This window comes from Leptopilina heterotoma, unplaced genomic scaffold (assembly GCF_015476425.1).
Source record: "Leptopilina heterotoma isolate Lh14 unplaced genomic scaffold, ASM1547642v1 Lhet_23, whole genome shotgun sequence".
Classification (NCBI taxonomy): Eukaryota; Metazoa; Arthropoda; class Insecta; order Hymenoptera; family Figitidae; genus Leptopilina; species Leptopilina heterotoma.
In genome coordinates this window covers 64,635-90,283 of record NW_025110948.1, presented here as the reverse complement: position 1 = coordinate 90,283, position 25,649 = coordinate 64,635, and the positions used below count along the sequence as shown (strand labels likewise).

The window sequence follows — 25,649 nt, the reverse complement described above, 5'->3', positions numbered from 1 at the left end:
ATTCAATTATTTTTATAAACAATAAAATTCCTCTCAGGAATTCAATTATTTTTATAAATAATAAAATTATTCTTAGGAATTCAATTATTTCTTAAAATTTTAATAACATTCGTTGCAAGAATTCAATTATTTTCGAAAAGTAATAAAATTTTTCAGAGAAATTCAATTATGTTCAAAAGTTTTACAAAGATTCTGATCAAAATTTCAATTATCTTTATAAATAATAAAATTCTTTTCCGAAATTCAATTATTTTCCTAAAAAATATTAACAAATTTTTACGTCGGAATTCAATAATTTTCAATACAATTTTTATTAAATTCCTGGAAAGAATTCAAATTTTCTCACAAATTTTATTAACATTCTTCAATACAATAATAATTGAATTATTTTATAAAATATTAAATTTTTATAGCTAGAAATCAATTATTTAAAAAAATAATAAAATTCTTCGAAAGAATTTCATTGTTCACAAATTTTAATAAACTTCTTCTAAAGAATACGATTATTTTCATAAATAATAAAATTTTGTTCAAGGAATTCAATTCTTTTAACCAATTCTTATTAATTTAATAAAAAATTACCCAAACATTTCTTCAAATTATATAATTAAAAAAAATCTTTATAAAATTCTTCGCAAGAATTCAATTATTTTTATAAATATTAAAACTCGTCGAAGGATTTCAATTATTTTTATTATAATTTTCAATAAATTCCGCGAAAAATGCAAGAATTCTTAAAAATTTTAATAAAATTCTTTTAAAGAATTCAATTATTTAAAAAAATTTTAATTAAATTCTTTATAATAATTGAATTGTTCTTAATATCATTTTTATAAAATTTTTTAAAGAAATTCAATTATTTTCATAAATAAAATACAATTTTCAAAGTAATTCAATTATTTTCATAAATAATATACAAATTCCAAAGAAATTCAATTATTTAAAACACAATTTTCATAACATTTTTAGAAAAAAAAACATTTTTTTAAAATTCTGCTCATAAATGCAGTTATTTAAAAAACTTTATTAAAGTTCAGTGACAAAAATTCAATTATTTTCATAAATTAATATTTATTAAAAAATTCTACTAGAATTCAATTATTATTATTTAATAATTAAATGTTTTTTTGAGGAATTTGATTAAAATTGTATTAAAAATAATTGAAATTTTGCAATGAATTTTATTATTTATGAAAATAATTGAATTATTGCGAAGAAATTTATAAAAAAATTTGTAAATAATTGAATTCCTGTGGAATTTTTATTATTTTATAAAAATATTTAAATGTTTTTGTAGAATTTTATCAACATTTTTTTTAAATAATTGAATTATTTTGGAAAATATTTGAAAATAATTGAAATTTTTCCAAGAATTTTATTAAAATTTAGAAAAATAATTGAATTTCAGAGAAGAATTTTATGAATTTATAAAAATAATTGAAATTTTTACAAGGATTTATAAAAATTTTTGAAAATAATTGAATTTTCCGAAGAATTTTATTACTTTTGAAAATAATTGAATTTCTGCAATCATTTGTTTGCAGATTTAGATTTTTAAAGATTTTAATTTCAAATCTTTTCTAAATTAGATTTTTTCTAAAAACTCAAGCTTAATGCGTTTAATACTCAATTTTTATCCAAAAATTAAATTGAAATTTATTTTTAAATTAATTTTTATTGAAAGACTCGACGAGAATTCTATTATTTAAATGCAAAAATAAATAATTTATTATAAAATTTTTCGAAAAAAAAACATTTCTTTAAAAAGATTTTTTTTAAATTCTTCCTAAGAATGCAATTATTTTAAAAAATTTTATTAAAATTCGGTGACAAAAATTTAATTATTTTCATAAATAATAAAATTCATAGCATGATTTGAATTTTATTGTTAATATAATTCTAAATTAATTCCGTTAGAAAAGCAATTAATTATTATTAAATATTTAATTGAACTGTTCGAAAAGATTCAATTGTTTAAAAAAATTTTCATCCTGGAACTTGAAGTGCAATTCTTATAAAAAGAACAATTCCCAGAACTGGAAGTGCAATTCTTATAAAAAGAACAATTCCTAGAACTGGAAGTGCAATTCCTATAAATAGAACAATTCCTAGAACTAAAAACACAATTCTCGTAACTTGAACTTGAATTCCTGAAACTAAAAGTAGAACTTTGAATATATTGTAAAAAATGTATGAAAAATTAATACAAAATTAAATCTTAAATTATATTCATTTACTTATTGAATTTTCAGCTGAATAACATGTTTCGTTCAACTCATTACACTTCTTTTGTTCCTCATATAACAAAAGGTAATAAATCCATCAAAGGTCAGCTAATTCTTCACAACATCTATACATTGTAATAATAATATTTTTTTCTCATTGTGCGCGCACACACTGAATATACGAGATAATAAATAATAATTCAAATTTTAAGCCTTGAATAATAATTTAGTTGTGTAAAAATTCGCTTATTTGTTACTTTTAGTTATATTGTTTATTGGCAAAAGTCTGCAAAATTATCATACAAATATATTGAATGGCAAATGCATCTCTCTTTCACTCGCGACGTGCTAATGCAAAAATTACGCGATGAAAAGTTCAGGGTGCATTATGATAGGTTATAAATCATTTTTTTTTCCAACACATGAGATTACTTACGCTCAATAAAATAGTAGCTGCATATTATATATAGAAATATTTTTCACGTTGTATATAAAGTGTTAAAATATTGTAATGAAAGTGAAAGTTTTCAAATAGAGTGAAGAAAAAAATAGGTCAAGAACTATTTTTTAATATTTAGCAAAAAATTTTTTTACAATTCGTATAAAAATAAATAACTAATATAAATAAATAACTGATAAATAAATAAATAACTAATATAAATAAATAACTGATAAATAAATAAATATCTAATATAAATAATATATAATATAAATGTAAAAAAAAAATTTTAAATAAATATAAGAAAAATGTAAAAAAAAATTTTTACATAAAAATAAATATAACAAAAATGTAAAAAGAATATAGTTAATAAGAAAAATAAAAGAATTTCGACTAACTGTAATAATTAAAAATGTTTTCCTATAAGACCTAATTTATAATAACAAAGCAATAAAGGTTTATAATAATAAAGAAGGTATTAACATAATTTGAAACTAAATCGGTCATTTACTTTCTGCTATTTCAAATCAAGTAGTCCAGCCGCGTTATTTCCCGTCACTCGGCTGACTAAAATTGCCCATATCCACTGAACGTGCTAAACGTATTAATAGGATTAGAATTTAACAGTTTCTCCCGTGTTAGGAATTCAAATATTTTCCATCATCGTTTTTTATTCATAATATTATGAGTCATTTTTTCCAAAGTTCGAAACTTGAAAAAAAAGTGTAGAATTCGTTATTTAGGAAGGAATCAAATCAGAGTTCTAATTTGAATTCTAGTTTTAGTTCCAGTTCTAATTTTCGTTCTGGGAATTCTAATTCTTGTTCCAGTTTCAGTTCTACTTCTATGAATTTAATTTCTAATTCTGATTCTAAATTATTCTGGGAATTTTTATTCTAATTTTACTTTTATTCCTACTTCTAGGAATTTTAAATCAATCGACAATTGTAGTTCTAGTTCTGTGCAAATTACAGTTCTAGTTCAATTAATTTTCTAGTTTCAATTAATTCAATTAATTTTGTAACATTAATTAATTCTAGTTCTAGTTCTAGATTAATTTTATGGAATTTAATTCTTGTTCCAATTTCAGTTCTAGTTCTAGAAATTCTAATTTCATTTAGGATTTTTAAAGTAATTGCTAATTTTACTTCTAGCTCCACGAATTGCAGTTCTAGTTCTAATAGTTTTGTTTTTAGCCCTAATTAATTCGAGTTCTAACTCAAGATTTTTATTGTTGGAATTTTTAATTCTAGTTCCAATTTTAGTTCTAGTTTTATAAATGCTAAGAATTCTAGTTCTATTAATTTTATTTTTAGTTTCATCATGTCTAATTCTGGAACTAGTTCTGAAAATTAATGTTCCAGTTCACAGCACTTAAATTCTAGTTTTACCCTTAATATTACCTACAGTTCTAGGAATCATAGTTCTAATTCTAATTCCAGTTTCTAATTTTAGATCTAATTCTACTTCCAGGAATCGTAGTTCAAATACGAATTATTTTAACAGTTCCAGTTCTACTTTTTGTTTTACGAAAACGAATTCTTGCTTCAGTTTTAGTTTTAGTTCTATGAATTTAAGTTCTGATTCCAGAAATTTTAATTTCTCTAAGGATTTTTAAATCAATTGCCAATTGATAATTAATTATAATTATTATAATTATTATTATTATAATTCTAGTTCTAGCTCTAGATTTTATTGTAGGAATTTTAATCCTAGTTCTATTTCAGTTCTACTTCCAGGAATAACAGCTCTAATTCGAATTCTAGTTTTAGTTCCAGTTCTAATTTTCATTTTACGAGTTCAAATTCTTGTTCCAGTTTCAGTTCTAGTTCTATGAATTCGAATTCTAGTTTTAGTTCCAGTTCTAATTTTCGTTTTACGAGTTCCAATTCTTGTTCCAGTTTCAGTTCTAGTTCTATGAATTTCAGTTCTTATTACAGAATTTCTAATTTCTCTTAGGAATTCTAAATCAATTGCCAATTGTGTTTCTACTTCTTGTATAAATTGCAGTTGTAGTTCTAGTAATTTTAATTTTACCTATAATTATTTCTAGTTCTAGTTCTAGATTCGATTGTGGGAATTTTAATTCTAGTTCTATTTTAGTTCTACTGCTAGAAATATCAGTTATAATTATAATTATAGTTTTAGTTCCAGTTCTAGTTTTTATCTACTAATTCTAATTATTGTTCCAGTTTCAGTTCCAGTTCTAATTTTCGTTCTACGAATTCTAGTTCTTGTTCCAGTTTCAGTTCTAGTTCTACGAATTTTAGTTCTAATTCCAGAAATTTTAATTTCTCTAAGGAATTCTAAATCAATTGCCAGTTGAACTTCTAGCTTAATAAATTGCAGTTCTAGTTCTAGTAATTTTAATTTTACCTATAATTAGTTCTAGTTCTAGTTCTAGATTTTATTGTCGGAATTTTAATTCTAGTTCTATTTCAGTTCTACTGCTAGAAATATCAGTTATAATTATAATTATAGTTTTAGTTCCAGTTCTAGTTTTTTATCTACTAATTCTAATTATTGTTCCAGTTTCAGTTCCAGTTCTAATTTTCGTTCTACGAATTCTAGTTCTTGTTCCAGTTTCAGTTCTAGTTCTACGAATTTAAGTACAAATTATAGAAATTCTAATTTATCTTAGGAATTTTTATTCTAATTTTACTTTCATTCATACTTCTTGGAATTCTAATTCAATCGACAATTGTAGTTCTAGTTCTACGAATTCCAGTTCTTGTTTAAATAATTTTAATTGTAATATTAATTAATTCTAGTTCTAGGTCCAAATTAATTTAATGAATTTTAATTCTTGTTCCAATTTCATTTCTAGTTCTACGAAATGTTCCAGTTCTGGAAATGACAGTTCTAATTCGAATTCTAGTTTTAGTTTTACTTCCAGTTTTAGTTCTAGGAATTTTTAGAAATTCTATTTGTAGTTCTACAATTAATGTTTCTAATTCTAATTTCGCAGTTACAGTTCTACTTAAGGTTCAGGGTATTCCAATTTTAGTTCTAGTTCTAGTTCAAAGTATTCTAATTGCACTTCTATTTTTACTACTAGTTCATAAAATTCTAATTCTACTTTTAGGTCTAAAATTAGTTTTACGAGTTTTAATTCCAGTTCTAATTCTATGAATTCCAATTTAGAATTATTTAATCTTGTCGATTGAACAAAAATAATAGGCAATTTTTTTATGTCGATTATAAAAAAAAGGTCTTGATGCATAAAGAGGTTCCTTAAAGACGCTTGGCATTATGCCGACAGCTAATTTGTTGGCGCCAGAATGCTGCTTTGTGCAAACATTTGTTTTTCGTCAGTCACACACAACTGTCTTTGGCTTCTGTAATTTAAGATGTCCCACGAAAATTAAATGCACAGAAATAATATCAAGTTCCTATATAAAAATTGCTAGCATTGAACTATTTTAATCGAGTTTCTTACACAAAAAATTGGTAAATAAATTAATAAACAAATAAATAAACAAATAAGCAAATAAACATAATAAACAAATAAATAAGTAAATAAATGAATAAATAAAATAATAAATAAATAGCTTAATCAATATTAATTTAGGTATAATTAAATTAATTGATTAATTAAAAAATTAATTTAATTGTAATTAAATTAATTATTAAAATAAATAAATTCATAAATTCATAAACAAAAATTTAAGTAATTATTAAAAAAGCTGAAAAAAGAATATCACAGACAAAAAAAAATAATATTGAAATTTGTCATTTTCGATTTGAAACAAGAAGTGAAAGGGAAATTGTAAATTGTTACTGGAAGTTGAAATTGCATCGTTTTAGCATTAGAATTAAAACGTCAACAGGTAACAAAGACGACCCTTGATCCGTAAATGGCATTAATAAACGATAATGGGTTGTCATGGGCGTCAAGAATTAAACAAGTTCTTCTTTCTCGTGAGTTATGTTAACGACCCTGAAGGCATATCACGACCATTACTGATTTTATATTCCCCCCCCCCCTCATCCCCCCATTTTTCTTTAATTGACACTTAATTTCTTTCTCCACTCGCAATTTTCTTGCATAAGAATAATGCTGATTAATAACAAAAATTTATTGTAACTATATTTTGTTATAAAAATTTAATTCCTAAGATATTCGAAAAAATTTTTGAAACATTGAATAAAAATATTTTTTTAATAATTTTTATCAAATTTATTATTATTATTATTATTATTATTATTATTATCATAATAATTAATATTATAATAGTTTATAATACTTTTGTTTAATTAGAAAAAAAACTCCGGTCAAAATTCTAAATTTTATCGAATTTTGGAAAAGAAGAAGGTTTTTTAATTTGAATCGTTGTGGTGGCCGCGTGGTAAGAGTTCTCAATTTTATGTAAAAGTTCATAGTGTTCGATTCCCATCAAGGGTGTTAATTTTTTTTTGTTTAGAGAATCGCAACGAAAATCTAAGAAACTTGTAGGGGTAAAAGTAGTATTAGAAAATAATAAATAAATAATAAAAAGAAGGAATTAATAATTAATGATTAATAAATAATAAATAAAATAATAAAAACAATAATAAAAATAATAAAAATAATAAATAATAATAACAATAATAAAAATAATAAATAATAAAAAAAATAATAAAAAAAATAAAAAAAAATTAATAAACAATAAAGAATAAAAGATAAGAAGTAATTAATAATAAAAGATAATAAACAACAAATAATAAAAAATTAATAAATAAATAATAAAAACTAAGAAATAAAAAGTAATAAATAATAAATGTTGAATAATAAATAAATAAATAATCAAAGAGCAATAAAATCTAAAAAAATTGTCATTTAAAGAAAAATAGATTTATTTGTCTCATCAAGCAATTGCCCACCCGGCTAGTATTATTTTTTTATGACCAATTTTTTTTTTTTTTTTTTTTTTTGACGTGCCGAAGACAAATTTAAAGGGTAACTAAAAACGTGGCGAATGTTGACGGTTTACGGAGCAAAGAACACCTTATGTCAGAGACCGAATAAATATATAGAAGAAACCAACAAATTAGAGTCTGTGCAACGCGTCGCTTCGGTCGACCACTGTGATTGATGGAAGAGGTACCCTCTTCTTCTTGCCTTTCTGACTTTTATTATATTCATTTCAGCTCTTCGCTTTACGAGAGCTTCTTTATACTTTCTTCCATCTCTCCCTCCCCCTTCTCTCACTTTTACATCAATTCTCTCAGTTGTAAAAATTTTAGTTTGTGACATCCATAAAAAAAAATTAGTACAAAATATTGTAAAATATTAATAGTAATAGAATTCAAAAAAAAAAATTAATTAGCGACTAAATTTGTTCTTGTCATAGTTCGGAAACTGTGGCTGAGAAAAAAAATATTAAGGAACCTGAAAATTTGTATATTTTGAGTTTTGACTGTGGTCATTGAACTGGTAGATATTTTCAAAATGGTCAAAAATATAGAAATTTTGTGTGATTTAAATATTTTTTTGTCATTGAACATAGTTCGCTAGTTTTTACCATAGTAAAAATAATAATAATAAAAAAAAGAAAATTAAAAAAATTAAAAAAAAATTTTTTTTTAAATTAAAATTAAAAAAAAATAATAAAAAATTAATTTTTTAAACATTAGTAAATTTTTAATTTTATTACAATTATTTATAAATTTTATAATACAAAACAATCAAAAATATTCTCTCCTCTCGCATTCTATTCCCATTCTCAATGCTATTTTCTTAAAGTCGATTTTTCGATAATTACAAAATTCAAAATGGCGGAACCAATATGGCCGTCTTTTTTCTTAGAAATAAACGATTTCGCTTGAAAATTATATTTTATCATCAGTGAATCAAATTCGATATTTTAAATAAAAAATTGATCAAATTCCTTTTTTTTTTTAAATTCTAACATTTAAGATCGAAAACTAATAGGTACATACGTATTTTATAGAAATTGAGAATTTTAATAATTGTATTCATTGTAAATATTTCGTACGCAGTTGTTCGCTTCCCGTTGAATGTTAAAAGTGGCTTCAACGTGTAAAGAACGTACGGCTTTATCACTGCAGGAAGTGACAACAGTCTTTGCTTTCTTCATTGCAGAGGTTCCTGTATTTTTTATATTTTCCACGTCAGCTTGCATTTTTCTTAAGGTTCTACGAACCTCTTCAATTTTTTCCTTCAAACAATCGCCCGACTCCGTCAAATGTTTTGTACAGCCAATAAATATTGTATCCAGATCTTCGGAAATATTTTTACCATTCTAAAAATTAAGTAAAAATTTTTTTTTCTCTTTAGTTATTTATTTAATTTTTTAATTAAATTATTTTTTTTTTCAATGTATTTGTAATATTTTATTTATTTATTTACTTTTTTTTCTTTTCTTTTATTTTTCTTTTATTTTTAAAAATTTTTTTTATATTTTTTTATTTTTTTTATATTTTTTTATTTTTTTTTAAATTTGTTTTTATTTGTTTTTAACTTTTTTTTATTTTATTTTTTTCTCTATTTAATAATAGGGTATTTAATTAGTACACGATTTCTATTTACCTGAATAGCAGTTTTGATTATTTTCAAAGCAGGCTCAGTGTAAAATGAGAATGAATGGTAGCATTCGTCGAGTTTGTTATTAGTTTGTTTATTCAGATTCTTTAAACTGACTTTACAAGCTTCATAACAAGACTGAGCGTTCTTGCCCGTTGAGCCAACTGCAGTCACTGCATTCTAATTGCATAAAATTATAGAATAAAGAAAATAATTAATTTCTTTTTAATTTTTTTTTTTTAAAGAAGTTATGTACTGAATGATTAGAAAGTTGTCAATCAATAATCGATGCTGCGTTTTATATACCCGCATGAACGGAATACAAAATACGACACAGAAAATGCATTCAGAAAAATTAATTTACTATTAGAAATTAAAATTATAAATTAAAGAAAATTTCTAATTTAGTAAATAATAATTAATAATAATAATAATAATAATAATAATAATAATAATAATAATAATAATAATAATAATAATAATAATAATAATAATAATAATAATAATAATAATAATAATAATAATAATAATAATAATAATAATAATAATAATAATAATAATAATAATAATAATAATAATAATAATAATTAATAATAATAATAAAAATGGTAATAATAATAATAATAATAATATAGTAATAATTACCACAAGTGGATTTTTTAAATAAAATTACTTTACCATTATACTATTCGAGACATAATTCAAATCGTTATTTATTTTCCTCAAATTATCCGTATGAACAATTTGCAAATAATTCTTCACATCTGTTTGAAAATTATTCTGATATTTACTAAGTTCATCGACAGTGGATCCAACAATTAATTTCAGTTCATTTATTATTTCGGTATGATCGTCAATAATGTTTGCTAAAGAGATCTGCAAAATTCTTTTTGTTGATTATAAACATAATTTTGATTTCTGCAAAAATTCAAAAACTTACGTGAAACACACAAGAAGTGAGGAAAAGAAAATAAATTTCGTTTCTCATTGTAACTCACAAAGTTATTGACAGTTGAAAAGAATAATAGTAACTGGTATCTTATTTGCGCCGACAGTGGTATTTAATTCGTTTTGATAGTGGGGAAACAAGTGGGGCAATGATGCCACCATTTTTTTTTATTTACACACATCTTGTCTTAATTATGTGGGTAGCAATAAAGTATGTCCCTCAAAAATGTAACTACCAATCACTTTTCACTTTTTATTCTACAAAGAATATAGAAGAGCAAGAGTGTTGAACTCAATATATCGCTATGTCTCCAGATTAGATAATAGTCGAGAAATCTTACACAAATTCTACTACAAGATAAAATATTGCAAAAATTTTTTTTTATTAGAGACAAATATAAGTAATGAGGGTAAGAGAAAAGATAATTGATTCGTAGTGATCGTTAACTTTAATTTTTTAATTAGATGATAATTAAATTAGAGTTTAAGAATTAGGAGAGGCAAAGGGATATAGAAGAAGAATGATGATAATGTTGATGATAATTAGAATAATTATCATAATCGGAAAATTAATACAGGATTTAGAGGATTCAGGGAAAAGTCAAGATTTTTACTAAAAGTAACGAGAAAAATTTAATTTTAAGAATTTATAAGAATATTTTGAATTTTAATATCTTAATATTTTATGACCAATAATGTTTTGTAAACAGAAAAAAAATTCACTTTAAAAATAATTTTCCATCTTCTGCTGATTATCGGCTGTGGTTACTTTTTATAAATTGTGAATTAAATTAATTTTGAAGACCCGGATAGTAATTGGAACTGTTCTAGCAATAGTTTAGGACCAGTAAAAATTTTGCGACTCACAATTGATTGTAAACCCATGATAAAATTCACTTTAAAAATAATTTTCCATCTTCTGCTGATTATCGGCTGTGGTTACTTTTTATGAATTGTAAATTAAATTAATTTTGATGACCCGGATAGTAATTGGAATTGTTCTAGCAATAGTTTGGGACCAGTAAAAATTTTGCGACTCACAATGGTTTTGTAAATAGAAGGTAAAGTTCGCTCAAATATAATTTTCCATCTTCTGCTGATTATCGGCTGTGGTTACTTTTTATGAATTGTGAATTAAATTAATTTTGATGACCCGGATAGTAATTGGAATTGTTCTAGCAATAGCTTGGGACCAGTAAAAAATTTTATGACCAAAAATTGTCAGTAAACAGAAGATAAAGTTTGCTCAAAAATAATTTGTCATCTTCTGCTGATCTTCGGCTGTGGTTACTTTTTATAAATTGTGAATTAAATTAATTTTGATGACCCGAATAGAAATTGGAATTGTTTCTAGCAAAAGTTTGGGACCAGTAGAAAATTTTATGACCAATAATTGTTTGTAAACGGAAGATAAAATTCACTTTAAAAATAATTTGTCATCTTCTGCTGATCTTCGGCTGTGGTTACTTTTTATAAATTGTGAATTAAATTAATTTTGATGACCCGGATAATAATTAGAATTGTTCTAGCAAAAGTTTGGGACCAGTAGAAAATTTTATGACCAATAATTGTTTGTAAGCCGATGATAAAATTCACTTTAAAAATAATTTTCCATCTTCTGCTAATTATCGGCTGTGGTTACTTTTTATGAATTGTGAATTAAATTAATTTTGATGACCCGAATAGAAATTGGAATTGTTTCTAGCAATAGTTTGGGACCAGTAAAAATTTTGCGACTCACAATGGTTTTGTAAATAGAAGGTAAAGTTCGCTCAAATATAATTTTCCATCTTCTGCTGATTATCGGCTGTGGTTACTTTTTATGAATTGTGAATTAAATTAATTTTGATGACCCGGATAGTAATTGGAATTGTTCTAGCAATAGCTTGGGACCAGTAAAAAATTTTATGACCAAAAATTGTCAGTAAACAGAAGATAAAGTTTGCTCAAAAATAATTTGTCATCTTCTGCTGATCTTCGGCTGTGGTTACTTTTTATAAATTGTGAATTAAATTAATTTTGATGACCCGAATAGAAATTGGAATTGTTTCTAGCAAAAGTTTGGGACCAGTAGAAAATTTTATGACCAATAATTGTTTGTAAACGGAAGATAAAATTCACTTTAAAAATAATTTTCCATCTTCTGCTGATTATCGGCTGTGGTTTACAGACTAAGATTTGTGATTTTTTTTAACGAAGATTCTTACTTTTGACGCTGTTTCTTAACCTTAAAATTTGTTAACCTTATTTTTGTATAATTTTCCTGTATTTTGCATTTATGAATCTTTTATTTCGTTCATAAGCCATTCAATTTCGTTAATTCCTTAAAGTGATACTAGGTTTTGAACACATTTTCAGAAAAAGGTACACTGTGGTAGGTACAACAAACAATCGAGGAAAAAATAAATAACGCAATTAAGCAACTGCAATGGCAAGAGATATAGATGATGAGTAATCGAGACCACTGATGCCAAACAATATAGGTTTATTCCGATAATTCTTAATACCGATCAATTGTTTATTGACCGTAAATAATTTGTTGGTAATTCCGTCGGTTGTTAACTTTTTCTGCAGCCCAACGTCCTGCCTGGTAAGATAGTAATCTAGAGATTACTATTACCTATCAATCTATCATGCTCCTATTTTCTTTTGCTCCCAAGTGTCTAGAGAATTAATTGCTACTCAGTTCTAATTGCAGCAAATCTTGTTAGTTGGTTAATAACACATCTAGCTAATAGTAATTGTTTCTTTGCTTTCAGTAATGTTTTTGATAAAAAGCAATTTGCTATAATTAGGGTTATAGTAAACAATTAATGTTTAATGATCTGACACATTAATTATCATAACACAGGTCTTATTAAATTCTACCTTAAAATGATAAGACTTGGACCCATTACAAACAGAACTAACATCCTCAAAGGTACATTTTTATCGAAGTTTTTAAGTCTAGTGTGAATGTATATTTGCAGGTCATCAACATGAAGCAATTGCTTTGAATGCTTTGTATTAAATAAATAAATAAAAATTAAAAAGTGAATATCCAAAGTTAAAAAATATGAACGAAACAATCCTGCAAAAGTAGAAAGACTGTCGGAAAAGATCGAAAGACGAGGAGTAAGTCGTTTCCTCGGAAGTAACCTTCAAAAGGTGGTAATCTTCTCCGGCAATGTTGGTTGCATCTGACAGATGAATGGTGCCAGTTGGGATATACGCCGAGTATAAGGATCAATGTCCACATTGGAATTCTTCTTCAGGAGCTATTGCGGAATATAGAGTTTCCGACGTGGTAGGCGGGCTTATAGTCCATTTATAATCAGTACAAGGCTCCTGCGTCCGTTTACTTCTCCTTTTTATTGTCCTGACAAAACTTGCAATCGTAATCGCGATAACGATCATTCAGATGGATGATTTTTTCTTTATCGACTTATGTGCGAATTGTGAATAGCATTTTTTTTTTAAATTCTCCTTTGTCTTTCTTTCTGGACAATGATGTGCATTTTTTAAAAAGAGAAAAATATGTGGGTGAATGTAAGAAAGAGGCGTTATTCATTTCGATGAATATTGTAAAAAAAGTACAAAGAAAAGTAATAAATTAGCAATTTGACCCGATTTAGGAAAAAAGAGGTCTGCTACTCTTGTTCCCTTTACGAATTAAAATGTTCTATAGGAAACTTTTAAGAGAAGGAAGAATACTGTTCGATCAAGGGCGATGCCAAATTGCGATACGATTCATATACCGCGTGTGTTTAAACGGTACATTAATTTTGAAACGAAGCGTATCATTTTGTAATTAAGTCATTAATTCTTGATGTCTCATGTTTGATCAGACAAATGTCGATGATAATTTTCAGCACCGCTTTTGTTGTCACAAAATTAGTAAATTGAAGAATTGATTATTTAAAGTTTGTCAAACCGTTTAAGAAATTAGAAATACTTTTTAAGAAAAAAAAGCAGAAGAGGAAAAGAGAAAATTAATACGTAAAATTTAGTTATTCGGAAGCTTTCTCAACTATCGTTCCTTAGGACGTGCGAATTAATTCCAACCCCACTTGATGTAAGACCGCCTGGTAATTAACTGAAAACGGGATTCTAATTGAAGGAAGATAGATACTTGCTCGACAAGGATCTAATTAGTTGACTAGGGTCAATTAAACGATCGTGCTTTTCACTTAATTTAGAATAACTGCTTTATATAAATTATAAGTACAAGGAGGATGCGGGAATTAATTACAATCACTGATCCTATTTTTACTTTCACCACAATATTTGTCGATAACGATTTTTTTTAGAACGCGACACTGCCTTCAAATCAATTAATATTTCTCCAGATTCCTAATCACCCCAAAAACCCCAGATATCGAATTTCGTAAAAATCTGACTAGTGTTCTTGAAATCTGCCATTTTGAATTTTGAAAATCTAACATCGGGTTCGTAATCAGACCCCAAACCCCCCGAGGAAGAAGTATCGGTAAATTTTGAATCTTGTGGTTTTTTTGTTATCTAATCCGTAATTCAAGCTTTACGTTACATTAAAGTAATTCAATTCTGCAAAATTAAGAGGTAGTTGAAAAGAATTTTTTTTTGTTTCGCAATTATCCGTATACCTTTGGGGGTAAAGCATCAAATGTTAGATATTTCAACGTGAACATTCAAAGCGAGATTGGTTCGGACATAAATATAATACAAACTAAGAAAACTGCAAAACTTGAAGTATAATCAAGTTTAACGAACATCTACTGGTTATATAGTCGAGCGAAACCGCTGCATAACCCGAGGTTAGCCAAGGTTAGTTCTCGATTGGTGTGCGCTTGGTTAGTTACAAGTCTTTCACTCTCTCAATGTGTATGTGTGTTGGTGTATTTTCAGGATGCATCTCTCGTGAGCCTTGAATGTCAAAACGATGTAAGTTGACTTTTAACCGAAGATAAGTGAAGTCTTATCGAGTTTGTAACGCCTTTGGTGCCGCTGCTGTTGCTTCCATCAGGGTAATGAAAAAACATCCTTTTTCCTTAATCTTTTTTACCCTCGTTAAATTATAGTTTCTGAATGGAATCGTGCCTTCTTGAAATCGAAAGATTTATCACGTACTAATGGATTAAAAACGGATGAGGGTTGGAATTATTTTTCTATTTCTTATTATCAAGGTAATAAGATTTCTTTGCTAGTAATTTTCTGCAGCTTATTGATAATTTATAAAGATAAGTATATTTTTCTTCAGGACTTGGATTTCCGCTGTCCAATAAACCATTTCTGGGTATGTCTAAATTTCTGAAATCATCTAATTGACCAAAGCATGATTTTAAGTTTAAGAAAATGACGTATGCGTTGCAGTCTCTTAGTCTATAAACCCCCTCACAATGTCTTGACTTTGTGAATTAGTTAATCATCTATTTGTACAATTATTTCAGGTGGAATCGCTAAGTGATACCTTTTATCATAAATCAACTGCTGCTAAAATATTTAGCTCAAGCAAAACCACAGAATCAAGTACGAACAATATTGTGTGTTGAACACATAAATTGGAATATAAATCATTTTGATAAGATTTGCAAGTGTCGGGATATATGTAAATATAGTGCTTCCCTATTTCTCCTCATCGTATATTATCGTCGCAGCAAAAGAGCATTACCTGTCGCTTATTTCCACGAAACATAAACTCCACCCAGTAAATACCGGATTTACTCATTTAATGTCGAACATAAATGACGAACGACGTCTCGCTGAACGTGACTATGAAAATTTATTGCCCCCTTTTACTCGCAAGAGAGGATGCAAGAGTAACTTTTGAAATATTAGAAATACTAGTGAGAGAGGACCGAATGCTGGCTGATTTCGCAAATCTCCATTGTATGTAGATTTCTACTTACAAATTGACCTCGAATTCTGTTTACTTTATGTGTTTATAAAAACAATTCTATTGTGGAAAAATAGACATGAAATTATTTTTTATTCGTGAAACTTTCAACAATATCACACGTAAGGAGAAAAATAGTTTACCATTTTGAATGTTACATTTTTTATGTCTCAGAAAGAAACTAAACCTGATTTATTCACAGAGGGAAAGGCTCTGCTATTAGGGGACAGGTTTTAAGGAAGAGTAACTGTTAAATTGAAATTAAATTATTAAAGTTTTTATTTGAATCCTTTACAATTAGAATCAGAGAGAAAGAGTAGATCCAGATGTCTTCAGGAACACTGAGACAAAGTTAGAAATTTGTGGAATCAATTTTAAATGGAGTTGACAAAATGACGTTGTCTAGCGGAAACAGAGAATGCAGTAGATTTCCCTCAAATTGTTTTTGGGTCAGCTAAAGTGAAAGTTCCGGAGTTCAGGTGTCGATGTAAATTAGATAAAACACCCCTCAGCCTAGGAGTGACCGAATTATTAATTTGACGTCGATGTCGAGGTAATGCAGTCCTTAGAAAAATAGAAATGTGCCTCGTAGTAGAAATTATCTCCTTGAATGAATTTGACTAGGACGAGACTCGAAAAGTGCACTTGGTACTTGAAGAGATTTTCTGGACTGGAGTCGAAGAACAAATTCGATGACAGTACACAACTAGTTAACTTGGTGGCGATTCCTGAACTGCCGAATTGGGCAAGGGTAGCACCTTCTTAAGTTCCTTTTGCAGGGGATAATATGTCATACCACCCATTTTTATTACTTTTGGGGTCAAGAAGTTTTTATTGAATTAATCTTTAATTCCTGTATCGGACCCAATAGATAAGTGACAAAATACAGATGACCATATTTGGTATCTGCTATCCAGGTGGATATTGGTTCATCCTTCATGATTTATAGTCACACAATGACGGATGTTTCACTCACGCGAATGAATTGAACGAATATTTAATATTGCCACGACAATATTTCATTCATTATTCGATTACTGTAGACGCTTCTCGATTTTTAAAGAATATGATTGTGAAACTGTTTTTAATAGAGAAATGAAAAGGGACAATAAGGTAACATGATCACCTAACACTTTAGATGATCTTTCAAGGTTTGGATTTCTTAAAGAATACATCACATGTCAAGCATATGTGCATCTCAGGTGTGGGAACTTTTTTTTCGAATGAGTTATATAAAGACATTTAAGATTATTCAAACATCAAACATGATAATGAGCTTTTCCATTACGAGAGTATGTGTATGCAAAAAAAAGTAATGTTCGTCAGTTGAGAAACTCTCGGTGGTAAAGAAATCTAATGACTTTAAAGAGCGATGAGACTTGAGTGAATTTCTAGTTTGTTATTTACATAATAATGGTGGTCAAGCGAGAGACGGACATCCGTTCGATGAATGGAAAATTGCTTTTTGACGACATTGACAGCATTGATTGTAATCGATATTAAGGAATAAATCTCGCGACCAACCCAAATGAAAGGGATTCGTAAAAATTGGTTTTATGTGTTACCCAATTAAAGAAAAAGTGTTAGAAAATAATTATTTATCCCATAAATAAAAAATAATTTAATAAAGGTAATGAAAAAAATAAAGTGACGAATGAATTTTTCCTTCTTGTCCGCTAATAAAAAGATGATTCACTCACAGTTTGAAAGGCGTTTTACAGTCATTAACGCTAATCGACTGCTCATTTATCCGAGATGCTTTTCAAACCATTTCGAGATTCTTTATATTAATTAAGATCTCTGAGATTTCGCGCTTGGAATATTTTTCCAGATTCTACTACTATTTCGCATAACACTCACACTGTTATATAAATTAACGTAGCTTTCATCGTCATTTATTTTCCCATACGTTTCAATCCGGGGTGTAAACTTCTAGCCCTCAGGTACTATAACCAATTAAACTGGAGAAATTGGACTTTTTAATTCTCCTGATAAATTCTTCAATCTATGAGCGTCAAGAGAACAAAAAAAATTATTCATAACTTTCAAATCTTTTTCTAACACCTCTATATATATAATATTCAATATTATTCTCGAGCACAGAATAGCAAAACAATGTTTTCATTATGAGGAGAAAGTCAAGTAATTTATATTTTAATACCTAGTCTATTTTTAAAGAATGAAGTGTGTATTAAAAGTAGATATTTTAATTTCAATAAAATTGTCATTTAAATATTAAATTTTGTTTAATTTATTTGTATTCTAAATATTTACGAAGTCTGCGCGTCATTCAAATTTTTATAATTGAAACCATAATTAATTTACGATCATAAAAATTTCTTCCGTTAACTAAAATGCTAAAAAAGGCAATTTGAGAGAAATTATGTAATGCACATAATCTTGAAAATTCCACTTAAATAGACACCAGTGAGATTAACTCTTGAAAATTTATTCACCTTTTAAATTTTATTGCAGCTTTCATTCGTTTTTTTTCAAAGGTTTTTTCCGAAACGATTTTATACCTCTCGTAAACGATGAATTTAAAGTAAAAAAGAAGTTTTTTTTGCAACTTCCTTGATACGCATTAAATGTCATTGAATTCGCTTATATTATAAGTTTGAATTGGTACCTTCTATTCTTTTAATCTCGATAATAATTACCCGATGGAAAAAAGTAATTGTGTATCCAATAGATATCGGATATTATTTATAAGTAGATTATATTTACAAAGTAGGAATAAATTGCAGACATGTCGACTTGTGATTGATTAATCTTAATTACAGTCTTTGTTCTAAATGCTCATTATATGAAGGTATCTCTCTTGTGGCTCTATTTAAAGACAGGAGTAGTAATTATTCACACCTTTTCCTATGAGGCATATGATTACCTGGCGCATGATCAACGTTTAGTTTAGATGCTAAAGGCTGATGAGGAAAAACAAGTAAGGTTTCTGAGACAAGTCGTTACTGTCACCATTTTTGAAAAGTTAGTCAAGTACGTTGTAATTATTTCCTACTTGGAATGATGGTAAATTGAGTTTTTTGTTAGAAACTAAACATTCATGGTAGAATCTAAAATATTAATTTTTTTAATTCAAAAGTCACCACCGGATGAACTTTGCGTCTTCTTCGTGTCAGTCCAACAACTGCGACCAAGGTAACTAGTTGTGTCATTGAGTTTGTTCTTCGACTCCAGTTTAGAAAATCTCTTCAAGTATCAACTGCCTTCTTCGAGTCTCGTCCTAGTCAAATTCATTCAAGGAGATAATTTCTACTACGAGGCACATTTCTATTTTTCTAAGGACTGCATTATTTCGACATCAACGTCAAATCAATAATTGGGTCACTCTTAGGCTGAGGGGTGTTTTATCTAATTTACATCGACACCTGGACTCCGGAACTTTCACTTTAGCTGACCCAAAAACAATTTGAGGGAAATCTACTGTATTCTCTGCTTCCGCTAGACAAAGTCATTTCATCGACCTCACACTGAAGGAGTTATCGCTTGTTGGGTCTGTAACTCTAAGAATAATTTTAAAAGGTAAGTAATTAATACTTTTAAATTTTGTCCCTCATTTAAATTCTCGATTGATTCCACAAAGTTCTAATTTTGTTTCATTGTCCCTGAAGACATCTGGATCTACTCTTTCTTTCTGATTCTAATTGTAAAGGATTCAAATCAGGATTAGCAATTTACTATCTTCTGTAGATCATACTAGACCGATTATAAAGTAACCAATAAGGATCGTGAAACTTCTTTCTGATTATTTTACATAAATTTTATAACAATAGGTCAAAGTTGTTTTATTGTTACATATTTAATGCATCCGCAATTTTAAAAATTGAGAGAAAATGTTTGTTTCATATCTATTACATAGATAGAAACATACAGATAACTGGTAGAATCAATAGTGACATGTGGCATAAAACAAGCTGTGCAATTTTCTATTTGCTTTCTACTAACGTGCATTACAATAGTCTAATACTCTTTGTGCAAGCATCACCACCAGGACTTCAATTAACAACTGTTTATTCGCATAAGAAGGTATTGTATTTAAATTTTAAAATTAATTAAAAACTACAGAATGTTTACATTTTTTGCAAATATTTTTCCTTTCAGGCTCAAAATGCTGTTACAATATTATTTCATGAAGCTGCTGATAATACTTACATGCTGGGAAAAATCAAGTAGTAAAATATATTCACTCTTTGACATTGTAAGTAATCACTTAAAGATCGATTCACAAATAAGACAAATATTGATTATCATTAACAAAACTGACAACTCGCTGGAAGTTAATAAATTTCGATCCACACCAACAATTCTAATTGATATTCGAAATTTAACGGATGATCGTGCCCTTGACCTGCAAATCAGGCCACAATTCCTGAATCCACGGTCAACATTATACGTTGTACCTTCCAGTGGATCATCAGATGCTCTTCTTACAAACCATTCAAGAATTATAAATTTCATTACCAAAATTTTTTCCGCAAAAATACGAGCAAAAGTTTTATTTATTGAAGAGGTGGAGTTGAATCGAAGGCATAAGGAATTACTAAAGGGAATGTGGTCGAAAAATTTTCTTGATGTAACTTTTGTGCAATTGAGTGACAGAAAAAAGGAAGGGAACCATTTCTCTCCTGTCAATGAGAAACAAGTATCGAAACTACAGTTTTACACCCCCTTCCAAAGAAAGTTTATAAAAAGGAATGCATCATTGGAAGTCAACTTGTTTCCGGACAAACTGAAAAATGTACATGGATATCCTCTTGCTGTTGGGTTTTACAATCTTCCACCTTTTGTTATTGCTTCTCGAAATGCAACAGGGCAAGTAATTAATCTACATGGTCCTTATGCTGAAATAGTAAAGTCACTGGCAAATGCTAAAAATTTTCGACTTGATATACATTTTTCAGAAAAAACTTCCTGGGACCGTGGAGACTGCATTAAAGAAAAAAACAAAGGTTTAGTATATGACTTAATGAATAACAGTATCCAGTTGATTGGTTGTCATTCAGTAAAGCCTTCAGGGTGCTTTGAAAATTTAATGGAAATGGTTGCAAATCACGAACCAATATATTATTATGCAATGGTTCCAATATTCATGAAAGAATCACCGATCGTGTTTGGTAAATGGAAAATTGTTAACCTTATAATTTTTATCAGTCTAATCACTGGAGTTTTGATTATAGCTAGACTGCTACGATTTAATTCTAAATGTTGGCAAACTTTTGAAGTTATACAAATGGTACTTGGAATGGGTATTTCATATGACGCAAACTCGTTGGTCGAAAGAATGGTCATGGGATCGATGCTCATTACATGCTTCCTCTATTCTTCGGATATATATTCAACATTTACACATGTTGTTATACCTTCAATTCCAATTTCTACATTAAACACACTCGAGGACTTGTATGCATCAGATCTTGTGTTGCATATCCATCCTAACATTTATGACTCAGTTGCACATAATAACGGACATAATGCTATCAACTTTTTCGAAAGAGCTGTTAAATTGCCTATTCTTCCGGAGCAATGTACCAAGACTATGGTAGAATTCAAAAATATAACATGTATAATGCAAAGTCATTTAGTGTCAATGGAAGTTAGAGATGCCAGAATTAAGTACATGAATTCTACAATTAAAGCTGTCAAAGAAACCTTCAATATTCAACCAGGTTTTTTTCTTTTTGAGCCAGGATCTCCTTATGCGCAAAGTTTTGGACACGTTTTCTTGAAACTAGCAGAAGCTGGCTTTTATCTTAAATGGACCACAGAGAATTTTAGGGCTGATAAAGGAAATCTAATTGAAAAGGTAACATCAGAGACCTCGGGTTCAGAGACGAAATTAACTGAAAGTATTGCCTTCATTTTTGCTGTTGGATATACATGTTCCACTCTTATATTCATTGGAGAAATAATTCATCATTACAGTCTTCAAAGTCTGTCAAAGAATAAAGTAATTGTTTTATAAAGTTTGAAGCTTCTCCATTCCATTAAAGTGTCACGCCATTGCGATGTATTAATATTTTGATATTTTGTCTGAATCCTCCTTTTCTTGGAACCCATAAACAAATCGATCCAAATGTGTGTCACCAGGACAGTCATTATCATATATGGTGATTCACGATTGTCATCACTCTTCTATAAAGTTACTCGCCGGTCTAATACAGGGATCAAGCACGAACGCATAATTTAATCAATAGAATGAAACTGCCCCAAAGGTAATAAAAGTGGGTGGCATTATCAATTCTTTCCATTGGAGGCGAGTGTATAGAAGGTGCCACCCTCGCTGAATTCGTCAGTCCAGAAAACGCCTTCAACTTGACTAGTCAACAAGTCACCACCGAATCAACTTTGCGCTTTCTTCGTGTCAGTCCAGCAACCGCGACCAAGTTAACTAGTTGTGTACTGTCATCGAATTTGTTCTTCGACTCCAGTCCAGAAAATCTCTTCAAGTACCAAGTGCACTCTTCGAGTCTCATCTTAGTCAAATTCATTCAAGGAGATAATTTCTACTACGAGGCACATTTCTATTTTTATAAGGACTGCATTACCTCGACATCGACGTCAAATTAATAATTCGGTCACTCCTAGGCTGAGGGGTGTTTTATCTAATTTACATCGACATCTGGACTCCGGATCTTTCACTTTGGCTGTCCCGAAAACAATTCGAGGGAAATCTACTGCATTCTCTGTTTCCGCTAGGCAACGTCATTTCTTCGACCTCACACTGAAGGAGGTGTATCGCTTATTGAGCCTAAGACTCTAAGAATGATTTTAAAAGTTAAGTAACTAATACTTTTAAATTTTGTCCCCCATTTAAATTCTCGATTGATTCCAGAAAGTTCTAATTTTGTTTCATTGTCCCTGAACACATCTGGATCTACTCTTTCTCTCTGATTCTAATTGTAAAGGATTCAAATAAAACTTTAATAAATAATTTGTAATTAATTTTCGTTACAATTTTTTTGTTTGACAAAATCCATCAGTAAATCTTCCTAGATAACTCTTTATATTCCACCATCATTAATTTTGAATTATATACTTTCAAGCTTGCAGTTTATGCAAATTCCCGTGACGTAGTCCCAAGAAATTATGACATATTTCCAAATAGGAGAAAAAATCAAAAAAATAAGAGTAAATCGATAGTGGAAAAAGAGGAAGATCGAGAGGAAACTAGTTTGCCACTGAAGAAAAGTAACCGAGCTGACGATTTGTGGACATACGCGTCAATTATCATATGATAAATGCGTCTAATGCATGTCTTCTGATATAGATATAAGGTACCATTTATGTAAATGTACAAGAACCAATTTACCTTCAGCTATAAAAGAGAACCCCAAAGGGACTTTTCATTCCAATTTTTTATATATTTTAATTTCTTCTCTAGTTTAATTTAAAAAAAAACATTCCTTTCAGCTGTATTACCTCAGTACAATTTTTGTTTCTTTTAAAACTTTTGAATAATTCGAAATTTCGAAAAAAAATCCAAGAGCTTCTCATTTTTGATGGGAATGTAAAAATCTAGTCCTAGGTGGAGAAGTAAACGTTAGTTAACGTTAGCTAATGCTATTAACGTTAGACTAACGTTAATCTAACGACATTTTTTTGTCACTAATTTCAGATTATTACGTTAGTCTAACGTTAGCCTAATTAGCCTAACATTAGCTTAACATTAACCTAATGTTAGTCTAACGTTAGCGTTAGGGAATGATAATAAAGTTAGTCTAACGTTTGGTTAACGTTAATCTACCGTTGGTGGACAAAAAATGTTGTTAGACTAACGTTCGGTTAACATTAATCTACCGTTAGTGACCAAAAAATGTTAGATTAACTTTAGTCTAACGTTAATATAATTAGCTAACGTTAACTAATGTTAACTTTTCCACCTGGACAAATCTCTGTTTCTTGATAAAAAAAATTCGTTAAAATTAATGCTATTTATTTATTTATATAAATGCTTGTATCGCTTAATTATTGGTTCTTTCTTTGCTATTATGAATAATTACTATGTTTTGTAAGGCAATGAGAAAAGTACGTGACAAAAAAATCGATGGCAAAATTTTGTATGACGAAGAAACTATAAAAGAGAATCTCTTGTGGGGTCTGGAATCCTATAAGAAGCAAGAAGGCCGTACTAATTTCGGTAGTCACTTGGATTGGCACGACTCGAGGAAACCATTAAAGTCTGTTCACTGATTGGAATCTACCGCGTTCCGACAGGATGTTACATTTCTTTTTTTCTTTCTTTTATCTTTCTTTCACCTCTTAGGTCGTACGTGCGTAAGTTGTCAGGTGAGACCAAAGAAATCTTTACCTTCTTCAACTCTAATCGCATTACCTACTAAATCCCGCTATTAACATATTTTTACTCCAAAATTTCTTGCGAAAATTTTACAACCATTTCCCATCCCCGTCATCCATAAAACAATTTTTAAAAAAATTGTCCAAACATACAATTGAATATAAAAAAAAAATTTGTTCAAAAATTCAATTTTCAATGAAATATGTAGAATGTGATGGATTTTCAATTATATCGAAATCGTAAAAGTTAAAATGGGAATTATTTTTAAACTGCAGGTATCATGAGAAAAATATACAACAGTACTTCCTGTGTTGGCAGAGAGTTCAGTGTAACTAATCTCGTATGGCATCTGTGAAAGATCAACAACTTAGAGGAGGGGGGGGGGATTAAAACATCTTCGTGTCATCTAACTGACAGCTCTTGAAGACTTGGTGCGTAACACGAACAAACTCGTGACCATGAAGCCATCATGAAGGTTACAACCGGTTCTGTTTTTCCTTATTTTTCACTTAACGTTTTCTGAAATTCCACAACTTTAGGAGGGAGAAAAAAAGAATTCTACCCCAAAATCCATCATTTCCGGTACATTCGTTTATTTATCTCAAGCTGCTTGATATAAAATTAGCAGAAAGACGACTTAATACCCATTTGGAGAGGGAAAAATGGCAAATTCCAGATAACTATGGCCAATGGCAAAAATATTTTAAACCTTCATTTCTATATTGTGACTATAGCTACATATTCTTTGGTCCTAAACTATTTTTGGTTTATTGCTAGATTTTGGAAATGATCGAAATATAAAAATTTTTTAGTTTCTAAACTATTTCCGCCGTTGGCAATGATTCGATAATTATAATTTAGCAAAAAATTGAATCCTTATTTATAAAACAACTCTTCCTGGAAATTCAGTCAATTTGTTTTCCAATCTAGTGTCACGAGATGCATTCGCGTCTCACTATTTTCAGTCACCTGCTAATATCCGTCATATGTCGGATTTTCAACACCATTTTCCCAGTGCCAAAGAATCATTTATGTCCGTTGATTAATCACTCGCATCTCTTTCGCGCGATTACGTAAATACTTCAATAAAATACGAGAAAAAATTTATATATTCACTTTCACCATCCCTCGTGGCATGAAATTCTCATTTTTTCAAAAATAAAATAAAAATCATAACGACCATTATAAATTTTATTTCCTCCTTCCTTTGGCACCATTTACTTTCGTCAAAGTACGGCAATTTGCCATATGCGTCCAAAAATGCGCAATTTTACAAAGACGAATTTGTTTCGCGTGATCTTTTCCGATATTTTTTTTTTCGTTTTTTTTTGTGCAGAGTTCTT

The 25,649-nt window shown here is 28.6% G+C and overlaps 2 protein-coding genes across 2 annotated transcripts in view; both read right to left on the bottom strand.

Annotated features, from left to right (window-relative positions):
- The window catches only part of LOC122502472, a gene marked incomplete at its 5' end in the record, with an annotated part of 74,395 nt that overhangs the window by 23,687 nt on the left and 25,059 nt on the right, over nucleotides 1-25,649 (bottom strand). The window lies entirely within an intron of this gene.
- Nucleotides 8,266-10,359, bottom strand: LOC122502469. Its single transcript, XM_043612538.1, has 4 exons — nucleotides 10,131-10,359; nucleotides 9,869-10,066; nucleotides 9,197-9,370; nucleotides 8,266-8,909 (listed from the first exon to the last, which is right to left on the bottom strand). The coding sequence occupies exons 1-4, from the start codon at nucleotides 10,176-10,178 to the stop codon at nucleotides 8,610-8,612; spliced, it is 720 nt and encodes a 239-aa protein (XP_043468473.1). The 5' UTR covers nucleotides 10,179-10,359; the 3' UTR covers nucleotides 8,266-8,609.